The 20,437-nt window shown below is 38.0% G+C and overlaps 1 protein-coding gene across 10 annotated transcripts in view; it reads right to left on the minus strand.

The window, feature by feature from the left end:
• Positions 1–20,437, minus strand: part of NPAS3 (neuronal PAS domain protein 3) — a gene marked incomplete at its 5' end in the record, with an annotated part of 615,861 nt that overhangs the window by 16,226 nt on the left and 579,198 nt on the right. For all 10 annotated transcript variants that reach the window (XM_083840112.1, XM_083840111.1, XM_083840109.1 and 7 more), the window contains 2 exons: positions 8,863–8,969; positions 15,045–15,238. In XM_083840112.1, coding sequence (XP_083696238.1) covers positions 8,863–8,969; positions 15,045–15,238 — 301 coding nt within the window. The remainder of the gene's footprint in view (positions 1–8,862; positions 8,970–15,044; positions 15,239–20,437) is intronic.

Here is a 20,437-nt window from a genome sequence, read left to right on the forward strand (position 1 = left end):
CCATTCACCTGGATTACTTATTTTAAGCATATACATTTACTCTAAAAATGCTGTGTATAGCAACTGATTCATTGCTTACTTCTGCAGTATGGAATATTGTTAAATCTTCCAGCACAGAAATGTTACGTACATAAATGCCTGACAAATCAGGCACAAATAAGGATCAACAACCTTGCAGCGAAAAAAAAAAAGCAAAACCAAACCACTACTCAAACAGTTAATCAGCTGTTTAGAAAATCTGAGTCTTTTTCCCCTCCTCCTTTCATGATGGTTATTACATACCAGTTACCCATAGTCCATCATTTAAAATTGCAGTTTTCTAATCGTGAAAAATGCATGTTTAACAATAACTATTAACAAAAATATATAATGCCAGGTTGGATGTTTACTTTAAAACATTATGTGGGTATTAATCAAATGAAATGACAGAATCATAATATCTAATTCAGTGTATCACTAGATGCACTCTTTTATAGAAGCTTACAGCACACATATCAGAAAACTATTCTGTTGTTTAACAGATAGAAAGGATGTAAATAAGCTAATTAAGTTTATTTAATAATAAACTGGATTGAAAAAACGAACTCTAGATTTTTCTACCTAGGATTCTCTAGGTTTTCTTCTCTCTTTCTTAACTTTTCCTCTTCCTCATGATTTGTCTGTCTCCCCATGACTTTTAAAACTTCAAACCTGCCATAAAGTGATTTCCTTCTGCTAATATTGAAACGGTCCTTTAGAAACCCAAGCCCGCTTTGAACACCAACTTCAGACAGAACTTCCATTATCATTAATGAACTCTGTCTGTTCAAACTGGAGGGGAAAATGAAATCCCAGATCCAAATTTTGCCTTCAGCTACTAAAATGCAACATCAGAGGAGAAATTTGGCCCTGCTTGCTCAAGAAGCTTAAATCTGTCCTCCATCTCTCCACTAATATTAATGTCCGTCATATGAAAATCTATGTAAGATTAATGACTTTAGAACATAACCCTTTCCATGCCAAATGTATCAGTGTACTATACACAGCTATATCTTCTATGAATAGGAAAGGAAAAATAAGTTTCACTGGGGCTGACCAAAATACAGAAGTAGATTGGCAACTATATTAATTTTCTTTCTGAATTGCATAGATTAAAGATGGTCAGTTGCAAGGGAGATAATACTGTCCCTTTACACATGCTTTCACTTCTGGATTAGGAGTCCCTATTTGGATGCTTGTACTGAGTGAAATGAATATGGTTTTCTCAGCCTAATCACTAGAGGAAAGGGATCCACAACACAGTGCCACGGTTGCATGGCACAACCGAATGTTCAAATGCCCTTAAAACCACCACAGAGGTTTACCATCATCTCGCTATTATTGGCAGTGAACTACATAAGACATATTTAAAGCATGTTGTCCCTTTTAAACCACTTCACTTCACTTGTAAAAAGAATAATAATTAAAAATCCCAACAAAATTTCCACCTTTCTTCACAAGCTTTAGTAGCCTTCATAGCTTAGTGCCAGTATCCTCCCGCCCCCTCCCAAAAAATCCTTGTAAAATAAAAACAAAATAACTTTCAAGAAAGCAAGTGTCTTACGATCTCAGAACCAATACCTAACAGTCTGTGGAGGTTAGGTATGAAGGTTTCAGATGTTTGGCAGAGCATTCTCAAAAAGCCCTTTGGACCAAAGTCCTAGACATCGTCTCATTTACTCTGTAAGTTTTCAGAAATCAAAAAATAACATTGATCCACCACCAGCCACATCACTCATGGATATCAAAGCCACAGGTGATTTAAGCAGGTTCTTTTAAATGAGTGCTAATAAGACCTATTGGCACATTATCAAGTATTTGATATATGTTATACATTTTACTGATAGTATTTTCATATCTTTCTGGCTTTGAAAACTGTCTCCCTCAGAGACAACAGGTCAACTGCCCAGACCTTTGAAAAAGAAAAAAAGAAGAGGAAAAAAAGAAAAGCAGCACTAATGTATTTCTAAAATTCTAGAAAGATCTGCAACAGCCTCTTCATACCCTCATTGAGTTTCGTTTTAGGATGGAGTATTTCACAGCATAGGAAGCTACAAAAAAATCCTTACATCATACCTGGATTTTCAATGGAGCAACACCCTGTTTCTAACTTACATAATAAAGAAATGTACACTTTTGGTCTCAATAATCTTGGAGCGAACCTCACCAGTGAAGGTAAAGGGTCTGTGACTCGTAGTACTTTTCCAGACTACCAAATGTTCTTTACCTGGCTTTCTCTTGAACCTTTCCTCTCCATGAAAACACTCCAGAGTATGCTTTCATACACAGCACACTTTTCTCCCTTTGTTTTAGTGGCAAGTGACAAATGTGTGGAGGCCATTTTGTGTTACTTAGGCAGAGTATTTACACTGACTGATGCACAAGTGCATGAAGAAAAAGTGAGCTATGAAAGACAACAGAGAGCCTACAAACTGAAATGGGGATATACTAATCAGTATTGCATCAAACAGTTGGGTTTAATTTGAAAATGAAATAGCACCAGGAATTAAGTAAAAGTGTTATTGATGCAAACTGTATCTGAGGCAAAATAACTGTATATTGCTAAGCTACAGAAAGCAAAATTCTGCAATTAAGAAATGGCAAGTTCAGCAGCCAATGGTTTAAATAGCTTAAAGGTTTAGCTTTATGGAGTTTTCCAGTTTGTTAACTATCCAAAAGATCTGGTGCTTCTGATGAACTCTCTTATATACTTTACATACAGAAAACATTTACCCAACAGCACACAACTAGCATGTGAAAAACTTAGCCAGAAGATATCATAACGATTAGAAATTTATGGGGATTTAAGATAGCTGAATATTCATATGGATAATTAGAATACCCAATATTACAATAGTAATATTACTAAATAGTAATATATTAGTAAGAATAGTAAAATAGTAATAGGAAAATTACCAAGCCTCCTCCACAAACAGAAATTTAGGAAGTGGTATAAATTCTCATCTTTTAAGCAATTAACCAACTATGAATTAATAGTATAGTATGGAGAAAAAAAGGGTGCAATTCATACATAATTGAATATTGCAGAGTGTTTTCCACCTTCTTCTAAAGTAACTGGCATTGGTCAGAGAGCAGAAAGTGAGCTAGACAAAGCAGCATCCCTCATAACTCAAACATTTGCAGGAGCAAATGCAACAGCTACAGGATTACAGAGCATGGCCAAAATACATGCAACATACATACTCTTGGTTAGGTGCAAAGCTCATGTGATTCCTTACGACTGAAAAACAAACACTAGGCATGGGCTGAAACCAAATTCCATTTTCCTTTTTTTTTTTCCTGGTATGAATCAAAACCCTGTTTTGTTTGAATGCTTCAGTTTCTTCCTTTTTTTTATCTCTTGTTCCCTCCTTTTGCTCTATCACCATCATCTCTAGTCAAAAGGACATAAGGATGGCAGTCTCCAAAGTAGAAATCTTTGTTGGACATCATGATATGGACAGAGAGGAAGATTGTGCAGGTGGTCAGACCAACACTTTTGCAATACTTTGACAAAAAGATACACTAGACTGTCATCAGGATGCCAGGAGGGCTTGGTTTAAGAATTAGCTAAACACCAGACATTCTATCAACCTAATTTAGAATCAATCTTGCTTTTTAGTGATGATAATAAACTTGTACAAACATGAGATTCATTTGTATATTTTAGCATTTTATTTCAGTCCCAGAATGCAAAACCTGACATTGGAATCAGTTTGATTTTTTTGGTGATTGAAGATATTAAGCACTACAAGAGCACTGAAATTTCGATCTGATTAGGATAAAAATTCCTCGGGATCAAAACACTTCTTTTTTTTCCCCCTACAGTTTTACTAATTGTGTGCTACTTGACATTGCAGAGTTATTCCACAGCATGATAGCAAAATATGTGAAGTGTATTTTACTGTTAGAAATTATCAACTCATTCTATTTGTTTTTCATGTGTTTGAGGTTATTAAGAGAATAAAAAATTATAACTGATGTGCGTAAGTTAAAAGGGTTAGTTCAACTACAGCTGGTAGGCTAAAGCACTAAGCAATATTTTGTAAAGCAATAGGATTTTTCTCCTGAACATACGTAAAGAAATAATGAATATATAACTGATTTAAAAGCAGATTGAGGGGGTAATACCCCTCAGAAAACAGGTGAGCCATGAAAAAGGTGAATGTGGAATAGTTTATTTTCAGAAAGACTGGATTATTCTAACCACTGGAAACCAGATAAAGTAGATCAGAGGGAGTACTACCAAACATACTCATCAGAGACCTTTGCTTTGTGGGAAATGAACCGCCCTGGCTCACAGTTCCTAAGAAACTGAATATCTTTCTTACAGCTGTAAATCAAATCCTGGAGAAATAAGATGATATTTTCTATGCAATAGCTGAGGACAACACATATCTTTTTTGTCAGTGTCAGGTTTCTGAATTAAGACCTCAATTAGTATTTCAAAATGAAAAAGCAGATATTATATACCGATATATACATTTGACAGTTTTCTTACAAGCAACATATTCATTTACAAATGGTGGCACATTTTCCTATATTTGTCCAAAAGTATATTCATGGCTGCTTTCAGAGGGCTTGACCTTTATACATCCTCACATCTTTCTTAATGACCTTCATTGAACTGCAATAGCAAGTACTTGATATTACCGTTCAGTGAAGATCATTAATTTTTTTCAATTAAATGGAAGACACATACTCCTGCAGCATATGACAACCATTCGTTCTTAGCAAGAAATGTTACACAGAGCTAGGAACTGTATCTGAGCCACAGTACAGTTAGACTTGCAATGTTTGAGGGCTCAGATTCAAACACAACTTGTCGCATCTCAGCCAGGTGCTGGGTGTCAGCTGAGCCATCGGCCAAGCCATGATGCTGGACTGTGTACAGGCTTTTAGACTACAGCACATTTTAACTACAATCTCCGTGAAAGAGACTTGATTTATGACAAGCGATAACTGTCAGGATTCTACCAGCAATTTATTCAACAAACACAGCAAAGATGAATAAATGAGAAGTTTCTCTAATTTCTGAAACCATGAAGCATTATAAGATGGGAAACACATTAATAAGCTAGAATTGTAATACAAAGCAATTGGCTGGGAGATTTGTGAAAAAAGCATGATCACCGAAAGCTTGAACGAAACAAGATAGAAACAATTTCCCTCTTCTTTTTATTTCTGTTTGAAAAAAGCTTATGTTTCAATAACTTGTGAGATCATCACCATGCATTACTGTTTTGGGATAGATGCACTCATATGTGGAGGTAGAGTAAAAATGCTATTTTATTAATCCACAAGGACATTAAGCTATATGTAACATAAATCTCAAAGTAGAAAACTAGACCCCACTGAAACTATTTTTTTGTTATTTACTTCACTGGGGTCAGGATTTTAGTCCATATACATTTGCTTTTTTAGGGCATAATCCCCATGTCTACTGAAAACAATGAAAGATTTAACAATGACTGTGATGGACCTTTCATTAGGGCAGCGGGTACAAAGGACTGTTGTCACTGCTATAGTCTTGCGGACCTTCTTCACCATTATACTTGTTATGGTCACATTCCTGAAACGGCTTTTGTCTTCTTTTATCTGAGATAGAGTTAACAAGGTCTGTTTTTCAAAGTTTCTAATGGGCTGCTATGATCTGAAGCCATCAACAGCCCTCTTGATTTTTTCTGTGTGATTTTGTGCAACATTTTCCTCTTTGCTCATTTTCCTCTTTGATGTCTTTGAATAACCTGGATGAGAAGGCAGGATGTACTGGTCTTACTTTTCCATTTTTTTTCTGATATGTTATCAATGAATAGGCAAGAGTAGCAATTTTATTTGTGCTTCTTTTTATCCGTATATCTGCCATTGCAATTTGGGATTCTTGTCTTAATCTTTAAAAATTATTTTATCTCCTTTATAAATCTATCAGGTTTTTATATACATTCTGTAGGCATTCACCAAACACATCTTCTTCAGTATGATGCTTTCTCAACTCCTGCATCTACTTTTTCATAGGGTTTTCTAACCTTTACTTTAGCTTCCAGCTCTTCTTGAAAACATTGCATACTATTGCTTTTTATCCACTGTAATCTCAAGCAATTATACCCTATGTAGGACTGGCAAAATTCCTGCCTTGTCTATTTTGGGGAACAGCAGTTGTGCTGGGTCTTACCTTCTACAGCCAGTGTAATTTTAGCTTTTTTTTTCCTTCCCCCCCCACTGAAACAGGACAAGTTGCTATGAAGTATTTGGGGGTTTTGTGATTTCTTTCCCTTGGTATTTCTACAAAGTTCTCTTCCAAATGCTAGAAGAATTGAGCATCTCCCTGGGCAAAGATATGAACCACGTCAGCCTTTGCAGGACTTATAACGGGCAAGTATACTCACTGCGCTATTCCCAAGCCTAAGTTAAACTTCAAGATCATTCATCCAGAGCATGTGTTTGAACAACATGAAAAGACAAATGCAAAGTCCTGTACCTGGGACAGACTGACTCTCTGCAATGACACAGGCTGAGGACTGTCTGGCTGGGTAACTGCTTAGCTGGAAAGGACTTGGTGGTCCTACTGGACAGCAGGCTAAGCATGAATCAGCAGTCTGCTCTATGGGCTGAACTAAAAAGAGGATAACCAGTAGATCACAGAAAGTCATTATTTCCCTTCAGTAAGAACTCTTTAGGTTTCATCTGGAAGAAAACACACACATTCAGGCTCCCCAGAACAGGAAAGATAGTGACAAACTTCAGAGTGCCATCAAGATGGTGAAGGGCTGGAGCACTTGCCTTGTAGAGAGAGGCTGTGGGATCAGGCCTGTTTAACCTCAAGAAGAGGTGGCTTTGGGGGACCTAACAGCATACCTGTAAGGAGGTTAGTGAGAAGATGCAGCCTTGAGCTGCACAATCAAAACAGTGAAATTCTAACTAGACAGAAGAAAAAAAAATCACTGTGATCATAATTAAGCCCTTAGAAAGGTCATTGAAGGTTTTCAGGACTGTCAGTATGGAACTCTGCTGTGCTGGATGCTGATAATGGGAGGGATTCCCTGTTTATAAAGCCTGTAATCCAGACATCTAAAGCGGATGTACAGTGAGAGCAGAAACTGCCACAGTGAGGTGAAGTGATCTTCTAGAAGCCGCTCCTGTGTCTGGGGTCTCCTGAGTACTAGTCCACTGCTTATACACTGCACCACACTGCACTCGCACTGTCTGCATAGATCTCTGAGTTTTCTGAAGATGAATGTTTCATAAAGCATATTGTATTTCAGAGAGAAGTGGTCATTCAGAAGATTAAGGTCTTTTTCAAATGGGATGTTCATCTCTGCCAGGTGGTATGTTAAGTCTGAGTCATAAATATCTTTTATTTCCCTGGTCAGATAGTACAGTGGAAATGCAACTTGTCATTTTTGACTTCCAGTTTCAAGAGTCCCCAGTAAGTTTCTGAATTTGATCCTTCATTTTTAGCAACTGCCATATCCTTCAGGATATTAAAGGACCAAAATGTAAATGATGCAAAATTACTTTTTGTTTATCATTTTGTATACTTGATTGTTCCCCCCCTCACCCCCCAGAACTGCATCTAACGTGACCTTATATCAAGTGCACTTTACCTTCTAGAAACTTGAGGGACTATTTTAAAGCTTGAAAGAGCTTGATACTGTTGGTGGCTGCCATATATTATCATAGAAGTGGTTTCTGCTGTCCTGCTTCCAGTAGAAGTTATCCTCCTATCTCCCCTTGCAGATCAAGGTACTTTGGGACTAACAATTTATACTGCCTTCTATCATAGTTGTATTTTTGTCTAAGAACTAATTAAAGGTGGCTGGATTTTGGTTGCTAGCCTTTTATTAGTAAATGCTAACAGGACACAGTGCTGGGATTCTCTACATTCTATACATTGCCATTATAAAGATGTTGGGGGAACACAGCTATTCAAATCTGGGACTCTGTAAGTGGATAGTTTTTTATGTTGAGAAAAACACACCAGTCAATCATAAATGCAGTCAGGCACTGAAACTTCCAAAGAATTATCTGGCTTCACTGCAGGCACAGATAAATTAGAGATTATAGGCCTAAGTCTTTTTTCGTACCAGGGTAAATCAGGAGCACCATCACTGAAGTCAACAGATCTCAACAAGAAAAGAATTAGGCCCTATGGCTTTTAATAAGAGGAATACAAAGAGTTTAATTACAAGGAATCAAGCTGAACCTCCCTTCCCCCATACACAGACATATGCACATGCTTTCTTGTAAGGTTTGTCTCTTGTAACATTTTTGTACTTCTGTTATGCACATCCCAACCAGATACTACCAGTGTGCAAATCATAGGGGCTTAGATGCTACAGGCATGGGGGCCATTTAAATGTAAATGCGCTGGGTGGTCAAAACACTGGTGGAGCTGTAGCTCAGTTCTATACTAAACGACTTGGTGATATCCCAAATATGCTGCAGTTTTTGACCTCCATGTTATGACTCAGAAATATAAAACAATGAGAGGAGTTCATTTTCTGTGCTAGGGAGGGAGTATCTCACCTAAGCAATACTTCTCTGAGGGGTTAAAATAATGCACAGCATATGTAAATGAACAGCTGCTGGAAACTCTAGTAATACAAATATAATTTTTTATTCCCACGTACGTGAACAATGTTGTATGTCTATAGAAAGATTTGAAAATAACTGATATGGAAACTCATGTTTGAGCCACCCTCTATGAAACCCTGTGACAAAAAAAAAAAAAAAAAGTAGCTGCAAGATGGAGACCCCCAGTCATGAAATATAAATATATAAATAATAGCTGAGGAACAATCTGGTGTTGTACCAGATTATTTTGACAAAAATGGAAGTACTTACAGTCTAAGTGACTATGCCTGATGCCTTCCACATCTTCAGCATGAATGAAGTGATAGCATCTCTTTCCTACAATATCTACAGGGGTCAGATCCATGTAATCACTAATCCTAAAAAGGAAAAAAATACAACCTATAATTCAAGAAGGAAAAGAATACAATAATTGTCAAGTGACTCAGAAAGTGAAATCTGCAAAACAGTTTTTCACCACTATAGTAATTTTGTGAAGGCTCCATCGTCAATTTGAATGCAATATCTACACAAACAAGACACAGCCTTAAAACAAGTAAAGTTTTTAAAGAAACCTTGAAATCATGTAATCCATTAAATAAGTGGAAAGTTAAATTTTAGTGCATATTCTTCCCAACGCATAAAACCAAGACAATTCCATGAAATTGTAAAGCATTTGTAACAATCCCAAATCCTCATTAAAAGACCGGAATGATTCAAGGTTACATAATAAAGTAAAAACATGTTACATTTATACCAAATGATTAGAGACACATTTCATTTCAACAGATTGGTCTTCTATTGGGTATATGCATGAAAAAGCTCTTCAACCATTTCTTGGCACCAAGTCCAAACTGATATTTCAAGGGATATAATTTAAATGCTGAGACATACAGATGCCTCAGGGTGTTATCTTTTTTAGCCTAATTCATTTGGGAACTCAGCTTTCACTCTGGGCCCTTTCAACTGGGACTTTGTTGTTTATTGCACATAGAGACTTTAAAATCTATTGTGCAGACCTTTGCGTGTGTGTCTGTGAGCCTGTGCGCGCGCGCGTGTGTGTGTGTGCATGTAAACTTTTGTCACTGAGAGTCAAGATGTCAAAATCCTTAAATGCAGTATGGAAAATAAAACAATTGGAAAATGCCTTGCTCACATCAGCATTTAAAAGTATGTCTGTTTTCTAGAAATTGAACGTTATTTTAGGTTTTAAAATACACAGTAATGATTGAGGTTAAGCTCCCTTTGCAGTCATAAGACATAACAGCCATCCATTTAACAGAGCTGTAAGAAACTCCAAACATCTTGCTGGAAGCAGACAGCTGAAACAGCAGGAGTGTGATCCAGAGTGCAGGCCAGCGAGGAACTGGACCACAGAGGTCTGAGGGGCTCCCAGCAGGCAGAGGTGGTGAGACACTGGCTAGCAAAATGGTCTCAGACGGAAAGAACACATAGACAAGGAAGACTGAAGAAGGAGGAAGGAAGTATTAGATAGCACTACAGCAGCACTTGTCCCAGTAAACTCCCCCCAGAACCATGACTGATGGAGCAGGTGGACTCAGATACGCTAGCAAGAATTGTCAGATCAAGTATAGTGCAAAACACAACAGCCTTGTCCCACTTTCATGACAGAGCATGCTAAAGGATGTGCACTTTTCATGCCTTCACACTTAACCAGATGTGGGATACGCATCTAGGAACACCCATCAAACAAACCACAGCTGAAATGCATCTCTTCTGCCTTCTTGGAGAGGACACTATTCACCAGACAGAGATGTCTGGAATGGTGGTAGTGGGCCTCCCTCCTGCTAAGTTACTCCATTTCGTTTGCACAGTGAATTAGGGGCTGGTAAACAAAGGACCTGGGATCTCTGACCAGTAATAAGAAACCTCATCAGAGGGAACAGAGACTGAGAATTAAAGGTTCCTGTCCCCTGGACTTTATATATATACATATATATATATATGTATATATATTTATACTAAACAAAGTGTGTAACCTGTACCTGGAACAGGAACCAGAACTCAAGCCTCTCTCCCTCCCAGCTCTACACTCGCCTCAGTGGCACAGTTTGCTGCCCCTTTGCCTTTGGAGGTGGCCCTGCTTTAAGATCAGGGAGAAGAAATGCCCCCCTGCACAACCCAGTACATAGGAAGGGGCAATCTCCTGGCAGACAGAAGCTCTGTCCTTGTGTGATTGTTCCAGTGGCTGCGGGGAAAGAAGGATATGTCAGCTTGAACTGTCACATTTTTGTGAGATAGCAGCACAGATATGGACAGCTAGTAGAATGGGAGCAGTTGTGCTGTGAAAGGGGAAAAGCAGGTTGTGCAGTGGCACAGCCATGGCCCTGTGATGCATCCAGTCTGTGGGTGCTACAGTCTGCAGGGAAGATGATCATTCTGCTCTCCCCTCTGGTAAATTTGATTCAGCTTTATTTTGTTTCTCTGCAGCAACATGTTTGTGCAAAGCCTTTACATTTAAAAGTGAACAAAGCAAGGCAACTGTGGAAGCAGATTCACAAACACTTAAATTACAGAATAATATTAATAAACAGCAGTTCACAACAGACATAAGATGAGGACATAAAGGATGTTTTTAGATTAAAAAAAATGGGAAAAAAAAAACAGAAGAGAGAATATGAAGATATAAGTGATGATCACTGGCAAGCCACTACACCAAAACCAGAAGGAAAAGAAATTGCATCAAATAGGACACTCATGCTTATATCAAAGATGGAAAATAGATCATTCACAGGGAGAAAAGAAAAAAACATTATAATGTATCTTAGAACACTAGTTGTAACAGATCTTGTGGATCCTAAGCCCTCTGACAAAATAAAGCAACAGGTTGATCAGTAGGAACTTGGGTCTGCTGAATAGACAGACCTGATCCTGCAAAACATAAGCACAGGCAGATCAGCGGTTCCAATGACTTACAGGACTATTAACATAATTGAAATTTAAAGATAGGGATATGTGCTTTGCTTAATAAGGAACAAATTGTGCAGACACTTGTAGGCTTGAAGCTCTCTACGCAGGATTCTGCACATCTTAAGGAACTACTGTCAACCATTGTCATGACCAAATGGCCAAATCCCTTGCATTTAGAATACAGAGTGGATTATTTCTTTTTGGGCATGTATTAGCAGATATGGCTATAGCAGTCCACATCAAACTGGGCTACAGCCTCTCCCTAGACAGTCTCTAATCCCTAACAGTTGACATTAAAAACACAGAGACTGATACTGTCTTCTAGCAGCAGTCTCTTTATTTTGGTTTCAGTTCTTTTATCATAGTTGAAGAACAAAATATTAATTGATAGAAAGAGCCAGTGCACTAACTGATCTTGTCTCAAAGGGAAGCTAACTGTTGACCAGTTCCTGCACTGAGTTCTGGATTCTGATGCAGATCTCTTCATTCAGAGGAAAGTAACAAGATGCACCCAAAGACTTGGGTAATGTCACTCCTGCTCCCTGCTGTTGCAAGCAGGCAACCACTTGGAAAACCAGGAGTACTATTGATCTTGCCCCTGCTGATCCAATGGTCCACTGTGAGCATTTATTTCAGTTAAGTAGCATGTCTTCTGCTCCATACTCCCCGCGGCTGCCAGTAACTCCCCATTGCTCCATAAATAGTGCTTACAGCTTCCCCAGCATGGATCTATTTTTCTCTATTTTCATCAGTGTTGCACTTGCTTTACTGTTGCACCACAAAGAATTTCCCTGCTGCCCCCAAGTGCCACGAGTCAAGCCCATATATTCAGGACAGGATACTTAAGCTCCTTTTCTATAGCCCCAGAAAAGAGATCCCAACTTCCCTGACTCAGAGAATGGCCTTGGCAGATGCCCAGATAATTCGTCTGACAGCTTCACATCAGCTGTTCAGTTACTTCCTTCCCTTCTTTTGCCCTTTCCATTCCTCCAGCTTTAATAGCCTTATTCTACTTTGTACATGCTATGAAATCCAAGACCTGTCAATCTAACGCTATTTTCCATCAGTGGAAACCCCGCTGCCTCAGTGAGCTAACGTTCACCTCTCACTCCTGGCAGAAGAGTTTCTACTATTTGAAATGCCTTTTATAGTTTTTATAACGTTGCCACCAAGGCTTAAAATATAACTATTTTAAGATAAATTCAAGTACCATCAGATGCATTCTACCCTACCATAGGAAATAAAATCCATCACAGACAGGGAAAAGTGACTTTCTGATGTCTTTATCTTAACTAATGAAAAACATTATTAAGCTCAATGTTTTCTTTTATAAGTCAGCTAGCTTACCAGAGTTTACCACATTATCTGCTCTTTCTATGTTATTACCAAACAAAACTCTATGTCTGATGCACCTTAGGTTTTTCAGTGATGACTTTCTCAAGTCATCAATTTTATAGTTTTATCGCTACATGACAGTAAAGGAAAACTTTGAGAAAAAAGTTTCATTAAAAAAAAAAAAGACATACACAATATAGGGTTCATAAAAATACCAAACTAACATCAGAGAAAGTGTAAATCTTTCTAACACAGTCCAAAAATTCATACCACACCTGACCTGATGAAATAGTTCATTTTTCACATTCATTTCATTCCTGGCATTTTTTTTTGTTGAGTTTGCCAGCAAAGGTAACAGTAAGTGCAGGTGGTTTTGTTAAAAGGAAATGTGTTAATTATGAACTGGACAGATACCAGCAATTCATTTTACAGAGTCCATTGATGAGCTCTGCAGTGGAAGCAGTTTTCCATTACTAACAGAGTAGGTCACAGTCAAATCAAAGACTAAGGCTAAAGGTTTCTTCTAGATGCTACTGCTAAAGCCCTGAGCACTTTCACCAGCAGCCAGATTATACGGAATCTAGAGGCTCGTTGGGTAGAATCACAGGCAAAAAGCCAGCCCAAACTTTAATACTGCTGTCAACTTTCTCTGTGACCTTGTTCAAATCACTTTCTATGTCTCAATTTCTCCAAACTTCAGCAAATATATTCTCTTTTAGAAAATACACAGACCGTATTCTCTTTAATAGCCAAGTAATATTATTACTAATATTATTGTGGCTGTTTAGCAACATAACAGCAAAGATAACCTCATAATTGAAACCCAAGATTATTTTAAATTGTGTAAGGCCCTGATTTGACAAAGCATTTGAGTTTATGTTGATGTGCTATCCTGAACAGAGGTATTCCATTACTGTGCATACCAAAGAGCTTTAGCTCTTAATTCATAATATGCTGTGGATGTTGTCACAGGAAAAGCTTGCCTGAGTCATCTTGCTTGTTCTAGTTTTTGATGACAGGTCCTCATGACCCAATGTTTTTGGCTGCATTACATTCTTCTTTTCCAATCTTTCTCCCATATCTCAGACTTCCATCAACAGACCCAGACTTCCTTATTACTTATATTTTCCTTCTCAGATCTCTTCACTCTGCTCTACATACCTATTTCCTAGATTTTATTTGATTTTCTCAGGGCCCTGAGGGCACCAATAAGCATTAAAAGTCTTGACCAGGCCCTTTGGGGTTTCCTCCACCCTTCCCAGGCCCAGGCCCCCACATCAGCCCAGTGAGGCTGCAGCAGGGCCAGGCTCCAGCTCCCCACAGCCCTGCCCTGCCTGGCCATGGGTCCCACTGACCCCAGCCCACCCATGTGCCCATGTCCCAGCCTGGTCTCGGCCTGGCCCTGTTCCCAGGGAGTTGCCCCCTGGTGCCCTGCTCCTGGTGGGACAGGCCTGGCTGCCAGGCCCTGCCCTGCCCTGATGGACCTGCATGGGGAGCACCCACTGCTCCTGGTGCCCTCACCACAGGCAGCAGACAGCTGAGGTTAAATCCTACCTTCTGCCGTCCTAGATCACTCACCCCTATCACTTCGAACATAGCCTTCCCCAAACAATTCCTCATCACCTGTTCCCATTTCACTGCTGCCTGTCCCAACATGCCCTTAAACAAGTTTATTCTACATTTTTCCCAGCTCTTAGCTGCAACAGATCTCACCTCTCTAGCCTACTATCTAGGCCATCTGTGCTTCTGTTCCATTAAACACTAAGCACAATGTGTTGTAATCTGCAAATTTGTTCAAAACCAGAAAACTTCAGGGAGCAAGACTGGTGGAGGGGAGGTCAGGGGAGCATAAAGAAAGCCATACAAGTCATACCAGAAGTCTAGTCCTGAATCTTGCCTCTGATAGGGACAATGGGAGATTGTAAAAAGAAAAGAAAACGTATAGGAAGCTTTCCTGATCTACCCTCCCCTGTTTCAGCAACATGTCCTGCAAATTATGGTTTTAAATTATTCTTTATCCTCTAAGAATGCAAGGTACTGAAGGTGATGACAGTGAGAGTGAATCTAGTGCTCTCATACAACACCAGGATGACACTGCAGGAGTCACAGATTTCAAAACTTTTTACCAAGCCAATAGAATAAAGAATACACACAGCTAAAGCAAAGAAAAAAGGAGCTAAAAGCTGTACCTATTTTCACAGTAAATGATATTGAGGTCCATATTCACACGAGTGACAAACATGTGGCAGTCAATCCTGACTTCATTAATTGTAGGAGGTGGCAAAGCATGAGCAACGACAACAAGTCCCATGATTTGGCTGGGTACTGTCCGTCCATGAGACAGTGACACTCTCAGACGTAACCGGCCTGTTATATGAATCACCTGGAAAATAAAAACAGTAAAAGAAACCCCAGTGAATTCTGGATGCAACTGTGACATCAGTTTCTTTTAAAGGATAACATTACTATACCCTACAGAGCACTTAATACAGCCAAAAATCGTAATAATTAACTGCCAGTGCCAGTGCTAGCTTATTAATATTGGTGGTCTAAATGTCCTCACGACAAAAAAGAAGGCAAGAACATAACAGGCAAATGGTTCACATTTATCAAATAAAAGTTCAGAACTCCTGTGCTATTGATTTTTGTTTTGGTGGTTGTTACAGAAAGAGAAAATAATAATTAAAAAAACTAGAAATCCAACGAAAGGAAAGAGAGAAGGGGAGAAAATTGAAATAATGAAGGTAGAAAGGGAGCATTAATTTCGGAGACTGAATATGAGACAAAAAGATCAGCAGTTTTGAAACTTTTCCAGAATGGATTTAATTGAATTGCTAGTCAACTAACAGCATGGACGCTGCTTACAGCCTTGATTTACTTATTTATGGTTGGCAATTTGAGAAGCAAGTGTACAAGTGATCAAATTGTTCAGCCACAGGATGGTCTTCTTGTATCTACAGCAAGCTTTTAAAGAGTTGGTAGAAATATAATGTCTTTGCTTAATGCACTATATACGTATTGAAGTGCTGATGGTCTTTCTCTCCCTATTCACAAGATAATGACAGAAGATGCCCAGGAGATCCAGTTGTACTCCTGGAGAGTGAAAGTGTAAGAACGCTGCATGAAATGGAATAAGTTGAAACTCCACATAAAGAATAACCCCACCATTCCAGCTTCACTCCTTCAGGAGTTCTACTGTGGAAAAAAATAAGGGGATTGTTTTTCCAATAAAATAAAAGGACCAATAATAAAAGCAGCCAGATATCAAACTGAAAATGGAAATTGAAGTTCCTGCATTCGTGCATAAGAGAGTCATAAGAACTCCAACATAAGCTGGAGGCTTTCTCAGATTTTCACTCTCAGAGTGTGTTCCAGCATCAACATGAAGAACAGGCTTACAAGGTATCCTCTGTTGGGTCACTTTCACTGTGATCCCAGAGTTGGTACTCAGAGGTCTACAGAGATGTTGCTTGTTACTGGTGGAGGTGACAGAGATGGGATGTAGTTACATATCCACTGATACTCAACTCACTAAGACAGCAGCCAAGCTGTTTGCTTACTTCTGATGAGACTGATAGTTAATAGAAAGTGAGAGAGAAGAAACTCTTCCATTAATAAGACTGAGAACCACACAGTGCACCCAAATTCAAATCTAACCCATGCTAGCAAATCTGTGATCTAAGCCTTGAAGTGACCCCACTGCTTCACCCGCCACGTTAATTATTAAAGCAGCTGCCCTCTCAGCTATTTTACTTTTTGGCTCCAGCCAGTGTGGTGGATCAGAATGAGAAAAGTGCTTATCTGTTGTGTTTGTCCATTTCAGTTGCAGGTTTCTGACCACCCACATTGGAAGTAATTATTGTCTGAACTCACACTTAATGCACCTTCCAAGAGCAAACTATTCTATGAATATTTGAAGAAGTACCTAAAGGCAAGGATGCAAAAACACCATTTCAAACACACTTTTTTTTTCTTTTTTTTTTTCCCCTAGACCTCATTAACTAATGAAGAAATAGCTAAAAGAAATAGGATTAACTTCACAGGAGGGGCAGTAATAGTGTATTTTGCTCCTTCTAGCTAGGCTTGCATGTACATATGCTTTTTATCATTATCTGTCTCATTTTATCACGCAGTTTCAGCTTACTGCAAATACTCAAATCTGCAAATGCTTGGAAAAATGCTGATGGATAATGCGTAATAATGTGAAAAATAATCTTATGCTGAACGTGCTATGCAAAAGTATTGTTGTTCAGTTGTTTTTTCATAAAACTCCTTATGCTAATATGTTTGAAGTTGGCACTATCACTTGGGGGAATTTTTAAGATATATCATACTTAAAATCCATTTATCTCTTCCTTGTATTTTTTGAAACCTCCATGTCATTTGCAGCTAAATATCAACATAATTTATTTTTGAACAATTGTCTGTTCAATCAAAACTCAATTTTTTTATTTTTATTTTTTGATTCGTCATCTGAAATACACCTTAGATATAGTATTACCCCAAGTGATGGTTCCAAACCTGCTACACACACTATATTTTAACGTTGCTGAATTTCAAGAAAGTTTGCTTCCAGATTCAAAATTTTAAGCTTGTTCCCAGCTCTTTCATGGATCAAGATATGTTCTAAATCCCCACGTGACTTCAAATTTTAGGGGTCAGCACTCAACTGCATTCTGATTCTGTACACTGGGAAATGTTCAACAAACTGCCCTTCAGTTCCAGTGCCTGTGCGTCTCTAAAGAAACAGTATTTCCATGCCAGAAGTCCCTTTCTATGACAACATTAGTCAAACTCACCAAGTGAGAAATCTAATTGGTACTAAAAACAATTCTAGCTGTCATGACCTTGTCTACATTGTGAGTATTGCCACTTTTAACATTGGTTCATTTGAATTGGGATTAGGGGTGATAGGAATTATAGGGTCAATTATCGCCAGTAGCTAAAATAAATCTGTTTATAATTCAATCCCACAGCAATAGTCTATCATATCCTAAAGCAGTATTATGACTTTAATGAAGTTAAATTGCAAGAATAAACTGTTTTATGAAGGCCAGTACTTGGATGCAGATGTAAACATTTAACAAAAATTTGCTAGGAATATTCTGAAAAGCAAAAAAAAAAAAAAAAAAAAAATTAAAAATGCAGCTTTCCTGTGCAGTTTTATTTATAAGTGCTTTCTTCTGAACAATTCAAATTTGTTTTTAAATGAAAATTGTCTTTTTTTTTCCTATTAATAATATAGAAATAGATTGTTACATTTAGATATCACAGTAAGAGAAGACGGTGCTACCGTGTTCTGTCAACTATAAAAAAGGGGGTAAATGCTATATTCTTGACCAAAGGGATATTAAGAAATTTTGTATGTGAAGAGCTGTACAAATTTCTCCAGCATTTCTCTGTGCACCTGCTAAATTAACAAGGTGCACTGAAATTAGAAGAAAGACTACTATTTTTATTTATTTTTTAATTTAATGGGAGCTGGACTGCCTTAACAGTTCAGAGACTTTCTTTTTTTTTTTTTTTTTTCTCCTTACAAATTGTTTACTGGCATTTGTTGTAACTTCCTTGATGATTTCATCATATAGAAGCAGAGGGAGATGCTGTGATGCATCTGTGTTTTGTGCAACAAAATTTGTGACCTGATCTAGACCAGGCTTTGACATAGAACATTCCAACTTGTATTGTTGCTTGTAAAGTAACCTAGTTGTATAATATTTGTATGTGGATAGACAGGTGGGTGAAACAAAAAGCATTCTGCAACAATAAAACTGTTAACCCTGTGAAATGAGTATAACACATACCCTGCTGTAAAAATGTCAGACTGAAGCAAAACAAATACTCTAAAAATCTTCTGTAGGGTTTAATTGCTTTGTTAAAAAATGTTAAATCAACTTTCCCTGACATTCCAGTATTGGATAAAAATCATTATTTGGCTTTTATTTTTAGCTGATTAGAAAAGGGATTTGCAAAATATTGTAAGTACATATAAACACAGTTTATGATGAGTGTGGGAGTGTTAACAAGCCACATTGCTTGGACAAATATATATTTCTTTTCCCTGCCATATGCTCTCTTTAGTCATCTGTTAGCAATAAGCACTCAGATGTGCTCTACTAATGTCTTCTCATTATAAACAAGCACATCACAAAGACCTTGATAGAACCTTCCCTCTGTCAATACTTAAGGAAAGGAAAGCCCAGCACTTGAAAAACACATCTGGAACCTGCTCATCATTCTTTAAAGCTAAATCTCACCTCTAGAGATGGAAATATTTTCTTTGTCAAAAGGCATCTTTAAATATTACAGCTATTTTTTTCACATACATGTGATGTAAGAGGAAGGACATGTATTACCAGAGGCAATAAAAAGCTGCAAGCATGAAAAATCTGTGAATTTTACCTTTCAGATGTCTCTGTGTTCTTCAAAAGTTAAACTTGCATTAGAAAAAAAATTCTAAACTATTTCTTTTGTTCTCTGTGTAAATCACTATACCAATTTACTATGGCACTGAAACCACAGCACTTGCAGAATTGCCCCTTCCAATTCATTTCTCTTAATGAGACATTAAGTTTGAAGCCTTAAAGTTATAGCTTAAATTTTGACAAGATGGTCATGTATGAAAACATACTAATTTAGTTTATGTGTCTGGATATTTATTCAGCTGTCTTATAACAAATCACAGATACATTTATCCCCCTTTACAAAAACAACTGTGATTCACAGGAGTTTATATATTTGTTTTTGTCTCTCAAAGGTGTTATTTGTATCTTTCCAAAATCAACACCTAAATCTTTAAAATGCACTTAATTTCAACTGCTAAAATTGGCTGAAGAAATATCTTACAACCTATAGCCATGTTCTTACATTAGTATTTTGAAGAGCTGTGTGCTCATTCACTCACAGATACATGAACACTCATCTCAAAACCTGCCTGTGACACTAGCAAGGCAAGTTTTAATGCTCCACAAGATAAATGGTTTCAGGTCATTTCCAAGCTAAGACTGGACATTTGGAAGCAGGCTTTCCTCTGAACTTCCCAAAGAAAAGAGAGTCCAGTATTATATTTGCAGTTCACACAGTGATATCCTAAAAATTCTCCTTTTCTGACATCAAAGTAAATCCATGACTATCAACCTAAACTTTAGTAAAGGTTTCTTTATCCATCAATGCTGTCTTGTTTTCTCCCTGTACCCCACTGTAGTGCAGCATTTCTATTTGCTTATGTTTCTTCATGGTCAGAAACCATTTACTTTTGGGGTTTTGCTGCCTCATCCTCACTGAAACAAAAGCTTGCTCTCCCAGTCTTCAGGAAAGCTTTAGAAAAATATGTAACTTGCCTATCCTTATCATTCAGCAGCAGTTGGGCTCGAAGAGGTCCAGTAAGATCTTGTGTTTACAATTCCAGTAATACTTGCATATCCCTTACTCAGACCTACTGCTGACTACATAGTGAACACTGTATTTGCAGTGTGTGCTATGTAAAGTAGTTTGCACACAGCCAATGGCCACTCTTGGGGATTCCTGCATGTCTGGAAACTTGACGAATTACCCCTCAGATAATGACGTTAAAGTTTGTAGA

Source organism: Anser anser (assembly GCF_964211835.1).
Source record: "Anser anser genome assembly, chromosome: 5".
Lineage (NCBI taxonomy): Eukaryota > Metazoa > Chordata > Aves > Anseriformes > Anatidae > Anser > Anser anser.